This window comes from Ammospiza nelsoni, chromosome 13 (assembly GCF_027579445.1).
Source record: "Ammospiza nelsoni isolate bAmmNel1 chromosome 13, bAmmNel1.pri, whole genome shotgun sequence".
NCBI lineage: Eukaryota > Metazoa > Chordata > Aves > Passeriformes > Passerellidae > Ammospiza > Ammospiza nelsoni.
In genome coordinates, this window is record NC_080645.1 from 6,138,726 (window position 1) to 6,151,532 (window position 12,807).

Genomic DNA, 12,807 nt, shown 5'->3' on the forward strand with positions numbered 1-12,807 from the left:
GGCATTTTAGATATTAATTCCTAAGAGTGAGAAGCAGGCACCTTGGTAGTTATGTGGATCTGGTCCTTGAATTCCCAGTCAATATCTTTGAGTAGCAGCCAGAAAAGGTAAAAATGGAGTTCTGGGGCTTTTTTCATGCTGCAGTGATGAAATATATTTTTTGTACAGAAGTGAATTGCAAGTTAAAAAGTTATTTGAGCCCTACATGCTGCCATATGGTCCCAGAGACTGACACTTGGAGGCAAATCCAGCATGGAGTGACCTTCTGTGCACAGGGGCTGCCCTGCAGAGAGGAAGGGGAGGAGGTGGAGCTGGGATCTGTGCTCTGCACAAACCAAAGCACACACCCTGCTGCAGCCTCCTGGAGCTCCACACAGGGCAAATGCTGCAATGGGACACTGTGCCTGCTGCTTCTGCTGGCTCCTCATTTGGGGAACCCACTGATGAGAAAGAGGCAGAGGAGGGCAGCTTGCTCTTGGTTATCCAGGAATACAGGGAGGCAAGGAATTTGGCATCACTCCTTCTTGTTGTCACAACAGCCCCAAAGCCTGGAAATTGCTGCTTCCTTAAAACTTTGCAGGTCAGGCTACCAACAAGATGTCAAGAACTTTTGGCTCCTACACATAGATATTCTTGTTTCAGAGCATACCTCTAAAACTAGTTAAAGGCACTGTATGCCATATTATGTATTTGTGCTGGTCTGTAGCAAATTAAAATATTTTGATGTCAAGATCATAGTCCTGATTAATTTACCTTCTCATTATAGTACAGCTCAAGCTGCCTGCCTGATTGATGAACCCAAGCAAACAGGACAGTATAAATACCCTGACAAACTGCCAGGGCAGATCTATGATGCTGATACCCAGTGCAAATGGCAATTTGGAATGAAAGCAAAACTGTGCAACCTCAGCTTTGTAAAGGTACCTATCCATGCACTTTTGGGAATTTACAATGGCATGAGAGAACTGCAGTACACTGAAAAAGTACAAGCACAGGGCTCTTCTGAGGCCTGGGCTATTTCTCTGCCTTATCTGGCTTGGCAATTTGCTTTGAAGGTACTGGCCTCTTTTGAGGAATATCCCAGCCCCAGGGGAGTTTCAGAAGGAAATGTGTTCCTTCCAGGAGTCATAAGGGGGGCACTTGAATCCACACGAGCCATGAACCCTTGCCTGCTGTGCTAAGGGAAATTAGCAGGCAGTGGAGTTTTGATCAAAGCTTGTGTGGGGTAAGAAGGACTCAGTTTCTTGTGTTCTACTTTGATGACAGCAAAAAGTCTGGGGGAGATCTATGGGGTTATTTTAGAGCAATGAAATGTAACTTATACTCTTGACTTCATGATGGATGATTAATTTAGATTAACCTATTGTTTTAATGACTGTTACACTCCTTACTGGTCTCTTCAGAGAGGGCGTTTTTAAAAATAAGCTGGAGTGCTCATTCTGAAAAAAGATATGGTAATTTCTTTTACTCCTGTTATTATCCTGGAGTATTTTGATTTATTATATACTAACTACATTATTCAAGGGCTGGCAGCTGTGTTTCTTCCACAGCTAATAGACAAGGAAGAGGGAGTGAACAGCACAGTGCACAGAATGCCTTTCCAGATATCTTCTGTGGTTTAGAAAAATCTTGTCTCTTCACAGTGTTATAGTCCCTGCAGACACCATGAAATTTTAGCCATGAACATTTTAACACTGTTTGTATTCTATTATAATCTCACACTCAATATAATTTTAAGAAATATATAGTGAAATAGTGCATAAACAAGAAGGCACATCTGTGCTAGGAAACTTTAACCCAGGCTTTTCCAAATTCAGAAAAGTTTATTTATATGTCTTTTAAGGTAGCAAAAGCATGTTTCATTGGGTACTCTTTTTAAATACCAGGAAATAATGGAAATTATGAGCACTACAGTGAGTACTGTTTCCTTTTCAGGATATCTGCAAATCCCTTTGGTGTCACAAAGTGGGTCACAGGTGTGAGACAAAGTTCATGCCCGCAGCAGAAGGAACAGCTTGTGGTATAAGTATGGTAAGTTGCTTTATAAATAAAATATTGTCATCCTAACTTGAGTTTAGACTGTGTTTGGTCAAATACAAGGTCCCATCAAGACCAGATTTAGCTAGATCCCTCCAGATTTGCCATCCTGGACTTTGAGATTGCTTTGTAAATGATTCCACTGTGATGCATACTCAGGATTTGGCCTCCCAGTGGTACCTGGCTGATGGCAGGGCCTGGTGCCTCTCCCAAGGAGCTGTGGGATCAGATATCTCTGGTAAATATAAATCAGTAAGAAAATACATGAATTATAACAGGAGTTAGATCAATGTTTCCAATTCCACTCTGATATGAGCATAGCTGAAGCCATACTGTTTGCTGTACAGATTAAGACCATATTTTCATCAGAGATAACCACTAAAAGAGCTTATTTGTTAGAGTCAAACCTCCTAATTTAAACCTCCACTCATCTTATTTGTTTGTATTTACCCTCATCTTTTTTGCATTTATTTGAGTTGAACCTTCTAATTTATTCTCATTTGTAGTTATGCAAAATATTTTCTTTACCTGACAGATTTCTTCCAGCAGAACATTGCTTTGATTTTGAAGTTACTAACAAATATTCTATTTTGCTTTTTCTCTTTGTGCAATATTTCCAAATTGAATCACGAAAGGAGCAGAATTCTGGGAGGCTGTGTGTAAATTAGATGGGAAGTGTTGAGGCTCTGCAGCTCAGGGTCATAAAGTAACATGGGTTTTTGGGGGAAGAGTAAGGTGAAAAAGCACTCTTCAAGAGCACAGTTTTGAAAATTTGCTACCCCAGGGATCTTCAACTCAACACTTGGACTAATATTAGAACATTAGTAATGTGTGCCACTGTATGGATCAATGTCCCGCTGCAGAGTCCTTGTCCTGCTGCGCGCCATTCATTGAGTTCAGTGGGTGACCGCGTCAGGATCAAGCATTAGAGCTTTTAAATGTTGGGTGATTTTTTTCCTGTTGTGCCTGTCGCAGGGTGTGCTGACTGTGTTTGTGTGCCTGTCTCGCAGTGGTGTCGCAGAGGACAGTGTGTGCAGTACGGGGAGCACGGGCCCAAGCCCGTCCATGGCCAGTGGTCCGCCTGGTCCCAGTGGTCCGAGTGCACGCGCACCTGCGGAGGGGGCGTCACCTACCAGGAAAGACACTGCAATAATCCAAAGTAAGGCACAGTTATGGAAAGGTCGTGTTTGTGCTCTATTCATGTTCCTAGGGCAGGAAACGAGCACAGTGCCCATTTCTGCGGGGAATGTTTGTAATGCTTTCTCCCGTGTCCAGTACGAGCAGCCATGGGTGGCAGACACTTCTGTGCCCGGGCACCAGAAAGCAGAGCCTGGCTGCAGACTGCTGCAGCTCGTCAACATCCCCACTTGCTTCCTTTATTTTGGGATGCTACAGTTTATCAAATACCTGCCGATCTAAGGAGACACTGTATAGACACTTTTACATTGTACACTTCTACATTTTACATTTAAGGAAGCACCATACGGACATTTTTTACCCCTAACAGCCCAAGATCAAGAGAAAAAGATCTTAAAAACCATTAAGACTTCTCCTGAGATCACATTATCCAGGATGATAAGGACAGATGTCTTTGCATGTCTGTCTTCGCATGTTCTTTGCATTCTTTTATATTTCATGAGTCAAATGAAAGTTGCTGAACTCTGGAATGGTGTGCTAACTCATGAAACATTTCTTTATTTGCCTCTAATTCATATCTTATCTCTGTAAATACTATTCATTATAATAAGCATTTCAAAGTAAATTAAATGTGTTAGCTGACCAGCATCTTTCCCAAGTACTCAACTCACTACAGCTTACAAGAAAAGAAGGATTTCCCTGTTCTATTTCATACACAAATTCAGCAGACATAGACACGTATTCCTCATTGCACACAGTAAAAGCAGCATTTAAAGTGCAGTAATAAAAAACAGAGAAAATATGACACAGTTTATATGAGGCTGTAAAGAAGCCTCTCATCTACTATACAGGGCTGCAGTATAATATCCATGCTTCATATACTGTGTTATAGGAGAATGTGAGTTAGTTAAAATAGTCTTTATTACCCTCAGTCAAGCCAATTTTTACAGATCCGTAGCAGAGTGTTTTGTCAAACTTTTTTGCTGTTTCTCAGTTCATTTTCATAAATGAAATTACTTGGATATTTTCCTTTGTTAAGCAGTTTAGCACAAGAATGCAGGGTCTCAGAGGCCATATGTATATATTTTGGTTTTCCTGCTTTGGTCCCTGCTTTTCTTGCTGAATGGGTATGGCTGCACATTGTTCTCTGCATTTCTGCATAAACTCCCCCTTGCTCTCCTTGTGTGACAGGAGAATGTCCAGTAGTGGAAATGGTTCAGTTTGGTGCATGGTGTGATTGATAAAGATTTCTGGGAGCTTCAAACAGAATCTCTTCACCATGAAGCGTGGCATCTGCTGTAGCATTTAGAACTTTCCTTCAGAGTGAACTGTCTGTTCTAATGAAGTAAGAATTGATGTCACCAAGTCATACTTGGTACCAGAGCTGGATCATGTTTTCACTAGATTTAATTCCATTATATTAGTAATAATCCAGTTAGGGCAAAGAGAAAATGGTATAATTCTCTCCCAGAGTTACATTGATGGAATGACAGGAGTATCAATAAGGCACACAACAGTGCACAAATGTCCAGGTAGCTGTGTTTGACATCACAGCATTTTGTATGAATGTGGAATCAGAAGAAAAATAATATCATCTCTTTTCAATGCCACACAGAATGATTTAAGGACTAGTTCCTGTTCATTGTTAACCTCTAAAAAGTCAAAATAATGATTCCTTTCTTTCTGAATTTCTGAAATGTATTTCAGATGTTTATATATTTTGATACATATATGTATGTTATTTTATATGTTATATATTTATGTCACTTTTCCTAATCCAGATTTGTGTAGGAGCTGATGTTTGTTTTGTTCAAAAGCTTGATAGATGATTTTGGATAGCGAAATTTTGAAAATTACAAAGAATGTCATTTCTGAAAATTAGATTAGAACAAGGGTGTGGATCTGTGAAGAACTGACTGGACTCTAAAATGAAATCACAATGATTGACATCTTATGAACATTGACGGAAATATCTCAGTTTCTGGTGATTTAAAAGTGACCCACGTTACCAGAAATTTAAGGCCAAGTGAGGAAGACAGCATGAGGCTGCTGTGTGTGAAAATCTTGTTACCTGTGGGAGTTTGTGAAATCCTCTTGCAAATAATATCCAACCAGTTCAATTCCCATCCTCCTGCCAATTTTTAGGCAGCCTTTGTGACCACACCCCAGCAGCTCTGGGTATGGCTTTGGAATTCCCACTGGAGCTGAGCACAAATTCCCACTGACAAACACCCAGGGGATCACCTGCCGTCCACAGAGCTGGGCAGATTTGCTAAAATCATTATGTTCCTGTAAATTGTCACAGTGTGATTTCATGGATCTGGTTTTCATACACCACAGCACTGTACAGTTTAGGTACTTTTCCAAGATAGAAATTGATTGCATAATTTAATAGTTTGGCTGGGAAAGAACCCGAAGAGTGCCTGAGAGATTTAAATGAGTACCTGAATCATATCTGTGGGACTGCATCCTACACCTCACAATAGTGCATTGTTCAGCAGAGCACAATGGAGTTGTAGGCATGTGTGCAGTCAAAAGACTGAACCAAAACTGCTTGAACACACTTTAGAAAATCTTTTGTATATAACATCTGTAATGGTGATTACAGAAAATGTGAGATGTAAACTGATGCAACTTAATGATGACATTTAAAATACTTCTAAAAAACAAATACTGTGAAAGGCATTGTAGACCTTTCAGATTCATGCAGATTAATAAAGCTTTGTGATACTATCATAATATTGGCACAAGATCAGCAGAAGGGTTCTTACATGAAATTAAATGATTACAAAAAGTGAAAATAAGGAGTCTGGAATTTCAGAGTCTTAATTCATTTGGTATTGCATGAAATACTTTCTTTGATCACATGAATTTCAGGATTTCTCACTCTGTGTTGTGCTGCAGTGAATGCCATGGTTTAGGAATTCTACCCCTAAAAGGGTACCCTAGAATTAATTTAAGCTACTCTTGTCGCATTTTAGTGTTTGAGTCTTATATGGAGTGGAGTACTTACCATTTTGCACTCAGACTCCTTTTCCAAATCTATATTTGGAGACTTTTCTTGTTGGCTTTTCTCACCAAATTTCTCCCTTTTCCAATTATCCTCAGCCAGACCTGATGCAGGCCACCCTGTTTGTGTCAGTTCTGGAGGGGGTCACAGAGGGGTGAAAGCTTTAGGCTGTGTCTGTACTGGGGGAACTGTACCACTACAGAAATACTGGAATGTCCTTTGTGCAGGGCATCCACTGTAAGTGTGGATGCACCAACAGCTTTCAGTCCCAAAACCTACTGGTGTTTCAAACATCCTGAAGAAAAGCATGATTTCCTCAGTGTGGATAACAGTATTTCCACAGGAATTTGTATTTGTAGATCTCCATCTCTTTTCCTGTGAATTACTTAACTCCTACTGACATCTTGTTGGTAAAAATGAAGGTGGAGAAGTTTCCATCGTTCTCAAGCCAACAGCTTCAGTAATGGGAATGTACTGTAATATTAAAATGCTGTAATGGAGCTGGGAAACAGAATGCCTCTTTCAGAGTTTTCTTAGTTTGGAGGAATTTTGTCCCATCCTTAAATGCAAGAGTGCGGCTGGAAATCACGATCTAGCCATAAATAATTCCATTATATTGCTTATTTGGTGGCATTTACTTGGAAAGAGGTTGTTTCTTTTCCTTACACTAAAGCAGATTTGTTCTCTGGGGTTGAAGGAGGTCAAAAATCCTCCATGTGCTGAAGCTGTATAGAAAGTCTGTAGGGAATGGAGTCAGCACCCAACAGCTTGGCTGCCCTAACTCAAAGCTCTCACCAATTGCACAAAGTCAACATAAACACTCCCTGATTTCACTGATGTTCCATATCCTCCCTGCCCTTCACAGGCTGGATTGCCACCAGCTAGGACAGAAAATTTGGCTTTAAGGCCTTCACCGTCATATCCAGTATCAATGTAGCTGGCAGGTGACCTCAGGAAAAGTCAGTGGAAGTTGTTGTGGTTTTTTCCACAGCACTGGTGATTTAACACAGTTTTAAACACAGTAACAGGTGGGTTTCCATCTCTTTCTCTGAAAACTGTTTTGCAGCCCAGAATTCTGGAAAAGGCAGATATTGTGTAAGTAAAACATAAAAAAGGCAAGTCCCAGCTTGGTTAGAGGGTTAGACATATGGGAGTTAAAGCTGATTCCACAGCAAACAGAAGAAGCACCTGGATTTTCTCCTGCATGTTGCACAGAGCTGTCTCCCTGCTACTCCAGGCATGAGCAAGTCAGGAATTGCATGGGATCCTTGGATGTGGGGAATAGTTACAGCATAGTGTTTAGGGATCTCAACAAACAGTATGTTTCAATTTTACATTCTATACTCTCAGAATTTTAAATCTTTGCTTTTAGTTAATATATCACTGTTATTCAGTATGTTTTATATTATTCTGGGTTTTTTTCTTAGTGTGTGTATAATATGGGCAAAGCTGTCCACTCAAAGTTTATATCTTGTCCTTCAAGTATGTAAGTTCCCAAATTTTATAAAAAGTCATTATATAAATAAGTGCAAGCATAGCATTGGTACATTTCTTTTCACTTGATGCCAGGCATGTATAATACAACAAAGGATTCTTAGAATTTGTTATTTTGAAGGCTTGGCTCAGTGCTTGCAGATGTGTATCTGAGCATTGTAAAACTGCACAAATGACATCAGTGAATTGCTAAGTTCAAAAGAGCAACTCTTGCATTTTGCATTGTTTTACAATATCTGAGCACAAAGCAAATGGTTAAAAAAGTAATATTCTGATAATGTGAGGTATGAGCAAAGGAATAGAATATGGTCTTTCCATTCTGGCCAAGATGAAGGAAAATGCCCAGGTGAGGTTTGCTGAAGTGGATGTGACATGTTTAAAATTACCACAGAATTCCAGCACTTTCCTAAAGCAGGACAACTATGCACAGTCCTTGTTTCCTCTGACTATTTAAAAGCACATTTTTTCAAAATTATTTACAAAATAAATGAACAAGCAAATGTAATCATTCATTCTCTTTTTGTTTGATCAGTGTTATGTTATCCTTTATTAATTCTAATTGTGATAGGTAATTCTTTGCACATGTTCATTCCTTGGTTACAGCAGAGTAAAAATAGCTGTATAACAAGGTTGAACCCGGCCAGTACCAAATAGCCCTATAAATTTAAATTAGTGCAAGCATGACTCACCTCTAGATGGTTGCATCTTTGCTGAGTCTGCACTGATCCAAGTAGATAATTCATGTGAACTGCTTTGCTTGGTTTTAGGAACCATGAAAATTAATGGCCCATATAAGAGGTACTGATCTCCCAGGGCAGAATGTCCTCTCCTGTTCCCTGTATCCTCACACACGTGTAACATACCAATCACACAAAATGGAGGCTTTGCAAAATCACCTTTTTCTCTTTCCCTTGCAGGCCGCAGTACGGCGGGAAGTTCTGCCAGGGCTCGGGCCGTGTGTATCAGCTCTGCAATAAGCAGCCTTGCCCAGCAGGCAGCCTGGACTTCCGAGCCCTGCAGTGTGCAGAGTACAACAGCAAACCCTTCCGGGGCTGGTTCTACAAGTGGAAGCCCTACACCAAAGTGGAAGGTGAGGCTGGCACTGCTCTCAGGGACAGGGAGCTCTGAGCGCCCATTGCCCCGTGTGCAGTGGGTGAGCATCACCCCCTGTGAGCATCACCCCTTGTAAGCATCAACCCCTTTGAGCATCACCCCTGTGAGCATCACCCCCTGTGAGCATCACCCCCTGTGAGCATCACCCCTGTGAGCATCACCCCCTGTGAGCATCACCCCTGTGAGCCTCATCCCCTGTGAGCATCACCCCCTGTGAGCATCACCCCCTGTGAGCATCACCCCTGTGAGCATCACCCCTGTGAGCATCATCCACTGTGAGCATCACCCCTGTGAGCATCATCCACTGTGAGCATCACCCCTGTGAGCATCATCCCCTGTGAGCATCACCCCTGTGAGCATCACCCCTGTGAGCATCACCCCTGTGAGCATCACCCCTGTGAGCCTCATCCCCTGTGAGCATCACCCCTGTGAGCATCACCCCCTGTGAGCATCACCCCTGTGAGCATCACCCCTGTGAGCATCACCCCCTGTGAGCATCACCCCTTGTAAGCATCAACCCCTGTGAGCATCATCCACTGTGAGCATCACCCCTGTGAGCATCATCCCCTGTGAGCATCACCCCTGTGAGCATCACCCCTGTGAGCATCACCCCTGTGAGCATCATCCACTGTGAGCATCACCCCTGTGAGCATCACCCCTGTGAGCATCATCCACTGTGAGCATCACCCCTGTGAGCATCATCCCCTGTGAGCATCACCCCTGTGAGCCTCATCCCCTGTGAGCATCACCCCTGTGAGCATCATCCCCTGTGAGCCTCATCCCCTGTGAGCATCACCCCTGTGAGCATCACCCCTGTGAGCATCACCCCTGTGAGCCTCATCCACTGTGAGCATCACCCCTGTGAGCATCATCCCCTGTGAGCATCACCCCTGTGAGCATCACCCCTGTGAGCATCACCCCTGTGAGCATCACCCCTGTTAACATCACCCCTGTTAGCATCACCCCTGTGAGCATCACCCCTGTTATCATCACTCCTGTTAGCATCACCCCTGTGAGCTTCATCCCTTGTGAGCATCATCCCCTGTGAGCATCACCCCTGTGAGCATCACCCCCTCTGAGCATCACTCCTGTGAGCATCACCCCTGTGAGCATCATCCACTGTGAGCATCACCCCTGTTAACATCACCCCTGTTAGCATCACCCCTGTGAGCATCACCCCTGTTATCATCACTCCTGTTAGCATCACCCCTGTGAGCTTCATCCCCTGTGAGCATCATCCACTGTGAGCATCACCCCTGTGAGCATCACCCCCTGTGAGCATCACCCCTGTGAGCATCACCCCTGTGAGCATCATCCACTGTGAGCATCACCCTGTGGGCAGACACAGGCTCTTCCTGGGGCTGGGTGAGATGTGTTTGCTGTCTGGCAGAGCTGGAGCCAGGCTGCTGTGGGATCCTGCCTGCAGGGACATGCAGGATTGATTTGGGCTGGGAATTGGAGTCCTTGTCCTCCCCGTGACTCCCCGGCTGCTGCCGCCCCTCTCTCTCTCTCTCATTTTATATTCCTTATTGCTTAGTCTGAAACCCAAGCAAAACAATTTCCACGGAATTTCCAGCATGGGAAATGTAAGCTTCCACAATAACACTACCAGAATCTTCCTTCTTTTGGAATGTTCTCAGATTTCAAAATGTAACAGTAAATCAACCTTTTGACTTTACTGCTGGTATGGTCCCATGAGAAGGGGAAATGCAAACAATGTACTGGCATACATTTTTTAAAGTCATCTTTTACTAAGAGATCTTTATCAAGTTCAGGTCTCAACAACTATTGCTGTTATTTTGCACAAGCGAGTTTATTTTTACTTTATGCATCTTAATTTTGCAAATATTTTGAATCAGTATTCGCTTTTATCAGCTAAAACAAATATTTTCTCCACTTTGAAAGCACTGCTTGAATAAAAGTGTCTGAATTTTCTCACATCATAGCTGCTTTGTTCAGCACATGAACAAATTTGCTTTTGATGATAATGTCTGTAATTATATACATGCACATTCATTCATAGCATGAATATATTTTCTTCAAAAGTCTTTGTGGACACTTTCACGGGTATTTAAAAATATCCTAACAAGCCAATGAACAGAGGAAAGAAGTTTCACAGCATGTAGCAGTGGATGTTGTACAATAGAGCAAAAAATACATCTTGTTTAATAGAAATTAAGGTGGCCTACATTGGTTTTAAAGGGAGGAGTAAAAATGTTTAGTGTTTAGTAAAAAAGTCCTAAAATTAGAGACAAGGGGCGTAATTGTCAAAAGCAAGATGTTCCCAAGTGATTCTGAAGTTGAAAATGCCCATCCTTCCTCTCAGCTGCTTTGTAAAAGCTCCTCCAAGATCTACATTTGTTGTCCTGGAAACATGATCTGGTTTTCAAAATTGCCACAGATTCTTTGCCTCTGTCGAAGGGACTACTGGAAATCCAGCTACTGATTTTACAATAAAAGGATTCTCTTTTGAATCCAATTTCATGTTCTTAAAAACGGTTTTATTTGTTGCACTTCAATTTGCATAAAAACTCTGCATTTCAGCAGTTGTGATAATACTTATAATTTCATTACTGTTTTTGTCTGTGCAGAATTCATCAGCCCTTTATAAGCATAGCACACTACCCTTGTGTAAGGACAAATTTGACAATGGTTGGGATTTGTTGGAGGAAAAATACTTTTGTTAGGTGGAAGTCTGGCTGCAGTTCTAAGTTTCAGCTGAACTGGTCATTTGTGCCATGTTATCTCTCTCACAAATTTTAAATAAATTTCAGATAAAATTATTGCAGTCTCCCATTTATCTTAATAAAAATGAAATTTGAGCCTGTGAGGCAGTGGAACTGAAAGCAGGGTGCAGCAGCAGGGCTAAGGCAATGCTTTTACACTGAGTTTGAATTCTTAATTCTTTGTGTGGACAAGCAAACTCACGTGTGCTTTTAATAAAGCATAATATAAAGTACTTTATTTAGCTATATTTCTGTTCAGCTACATTCTGGTGTCCTAAGTTGTCTTCATGCACAGTTCATCCTTGTAGCTTATCTTCTAGAATACAGGAAGAAACAACAACCAAGATGGTTTTTATCTCTTTAAAAGTGCAGATCTGCTAATGCTTCCTTGTCTTTGTTTGTTTGTTTGTTTTCTCCCCAGAGCAAGACAAATGTAAATTGTATTGCACAGCTGAAGACTTTGACTTTTTCTTTGCAATGTCCAGCAAAGTGAAGGATGGAACTCTGTGTTCTCCAAATAACTATGATGTTTGTATTGATGGAATATGTGAAGTAAGATAAAATTAAGTTTCTTACAATCCTAATGCCTATCTTTTTTTTATTAGTGGGCAATTGAGTCCTTTAGGGAAAATGCAGCTGTTTCTTCAAATTCCCTTTTGTCTGAGTCCTTCATTTGTGCCTTTTGGTTGCAGCAAGTAGGGTGTGATCATGGACTTGGTTCCAAAGCTGTGTTGGATGCTTGTGGAGTTTGTAAAGGAGATAATTCAACGTGCAAGTTCTTTAAAGGCCAATACTTGACCCAGCACAAAGCTAATGGTAAGGAAAACTGTTCCCCATGACCATCAACTCACTGCTCTGCTGTGTCCCCATGCAATATATATGACTCCTTACTCATTCAGGCAGTGGCTGAGGGTCCAGATGTGAGCAGAAAATCACAGGGAGAGTGAGAGGAGAGTTCACATTTCTCCTGTTTCTTGGTAACAAGAAGGCTCTGAGCATAAGTCTTGGTCAGTTAAACAATTCTCTTGTTTCTTAAGCCACATTTTCCCTTTACACATGGGAATTTCCTCTGAAAAGAGATTTTAGGATTCAGGCAAGTGAAAAAATAGCTGTCAGCAGCTCTGACTGGGATGGGACTGTGGAACATATACAAAGTAATACATAGCATAATGCCAAACATGACAGTATTTCCATGTCCATTTTCAAATTAAGTAGTCTGGAAGCTGTTTCAGTGGAAGCTCCAGGCACTGGGAGGTGGACTTTTCCTTAGTGGGCTGTCACAGGCTTCTT

At 41.7% G+C, this 12,807-nt stretch overlaps 1 protein-coding gene across 2 annotated transcripts in view; it reads left to right on the top strand.

Annotated features, from left to right (window-relative positions):
• ADAMTS18 (ADAM metallopeptidase with thrombospondin type 1 motif 18) overlaps positions 1–12,807 on the top strand; it is a 77,348-nt gene that overhangs the window by 38,415 nt on the left and 26,126 nt on the right. For both annotated transcript variants that reach the window (XM_059481477.1, XM_059481476.1), the window contains exons 10-15: positions 767–920; positions 1,936–2,031; positions 3,048–3,196; positions 8,596–8,768; positions 11,939–12,069; positions 12,210–12,333. In XM_059481477.1, coding sequence (XP_059337460.1) covers positions 767–920; positions 1,936–2,031; positions 3,048–3,196; positions 8,596–8,768; positions 11,939–12,069; positions 12,210–12,333 — 827 coding nt within the window. The remainder of the gene's footprint in view (positions 1–766; positions 921–1,935; positions 2,032–3,047; positions 3,197–8,595; positions 8,769–11,938; positions 12,070–12,209; positions 12,334–12,807) is intronic.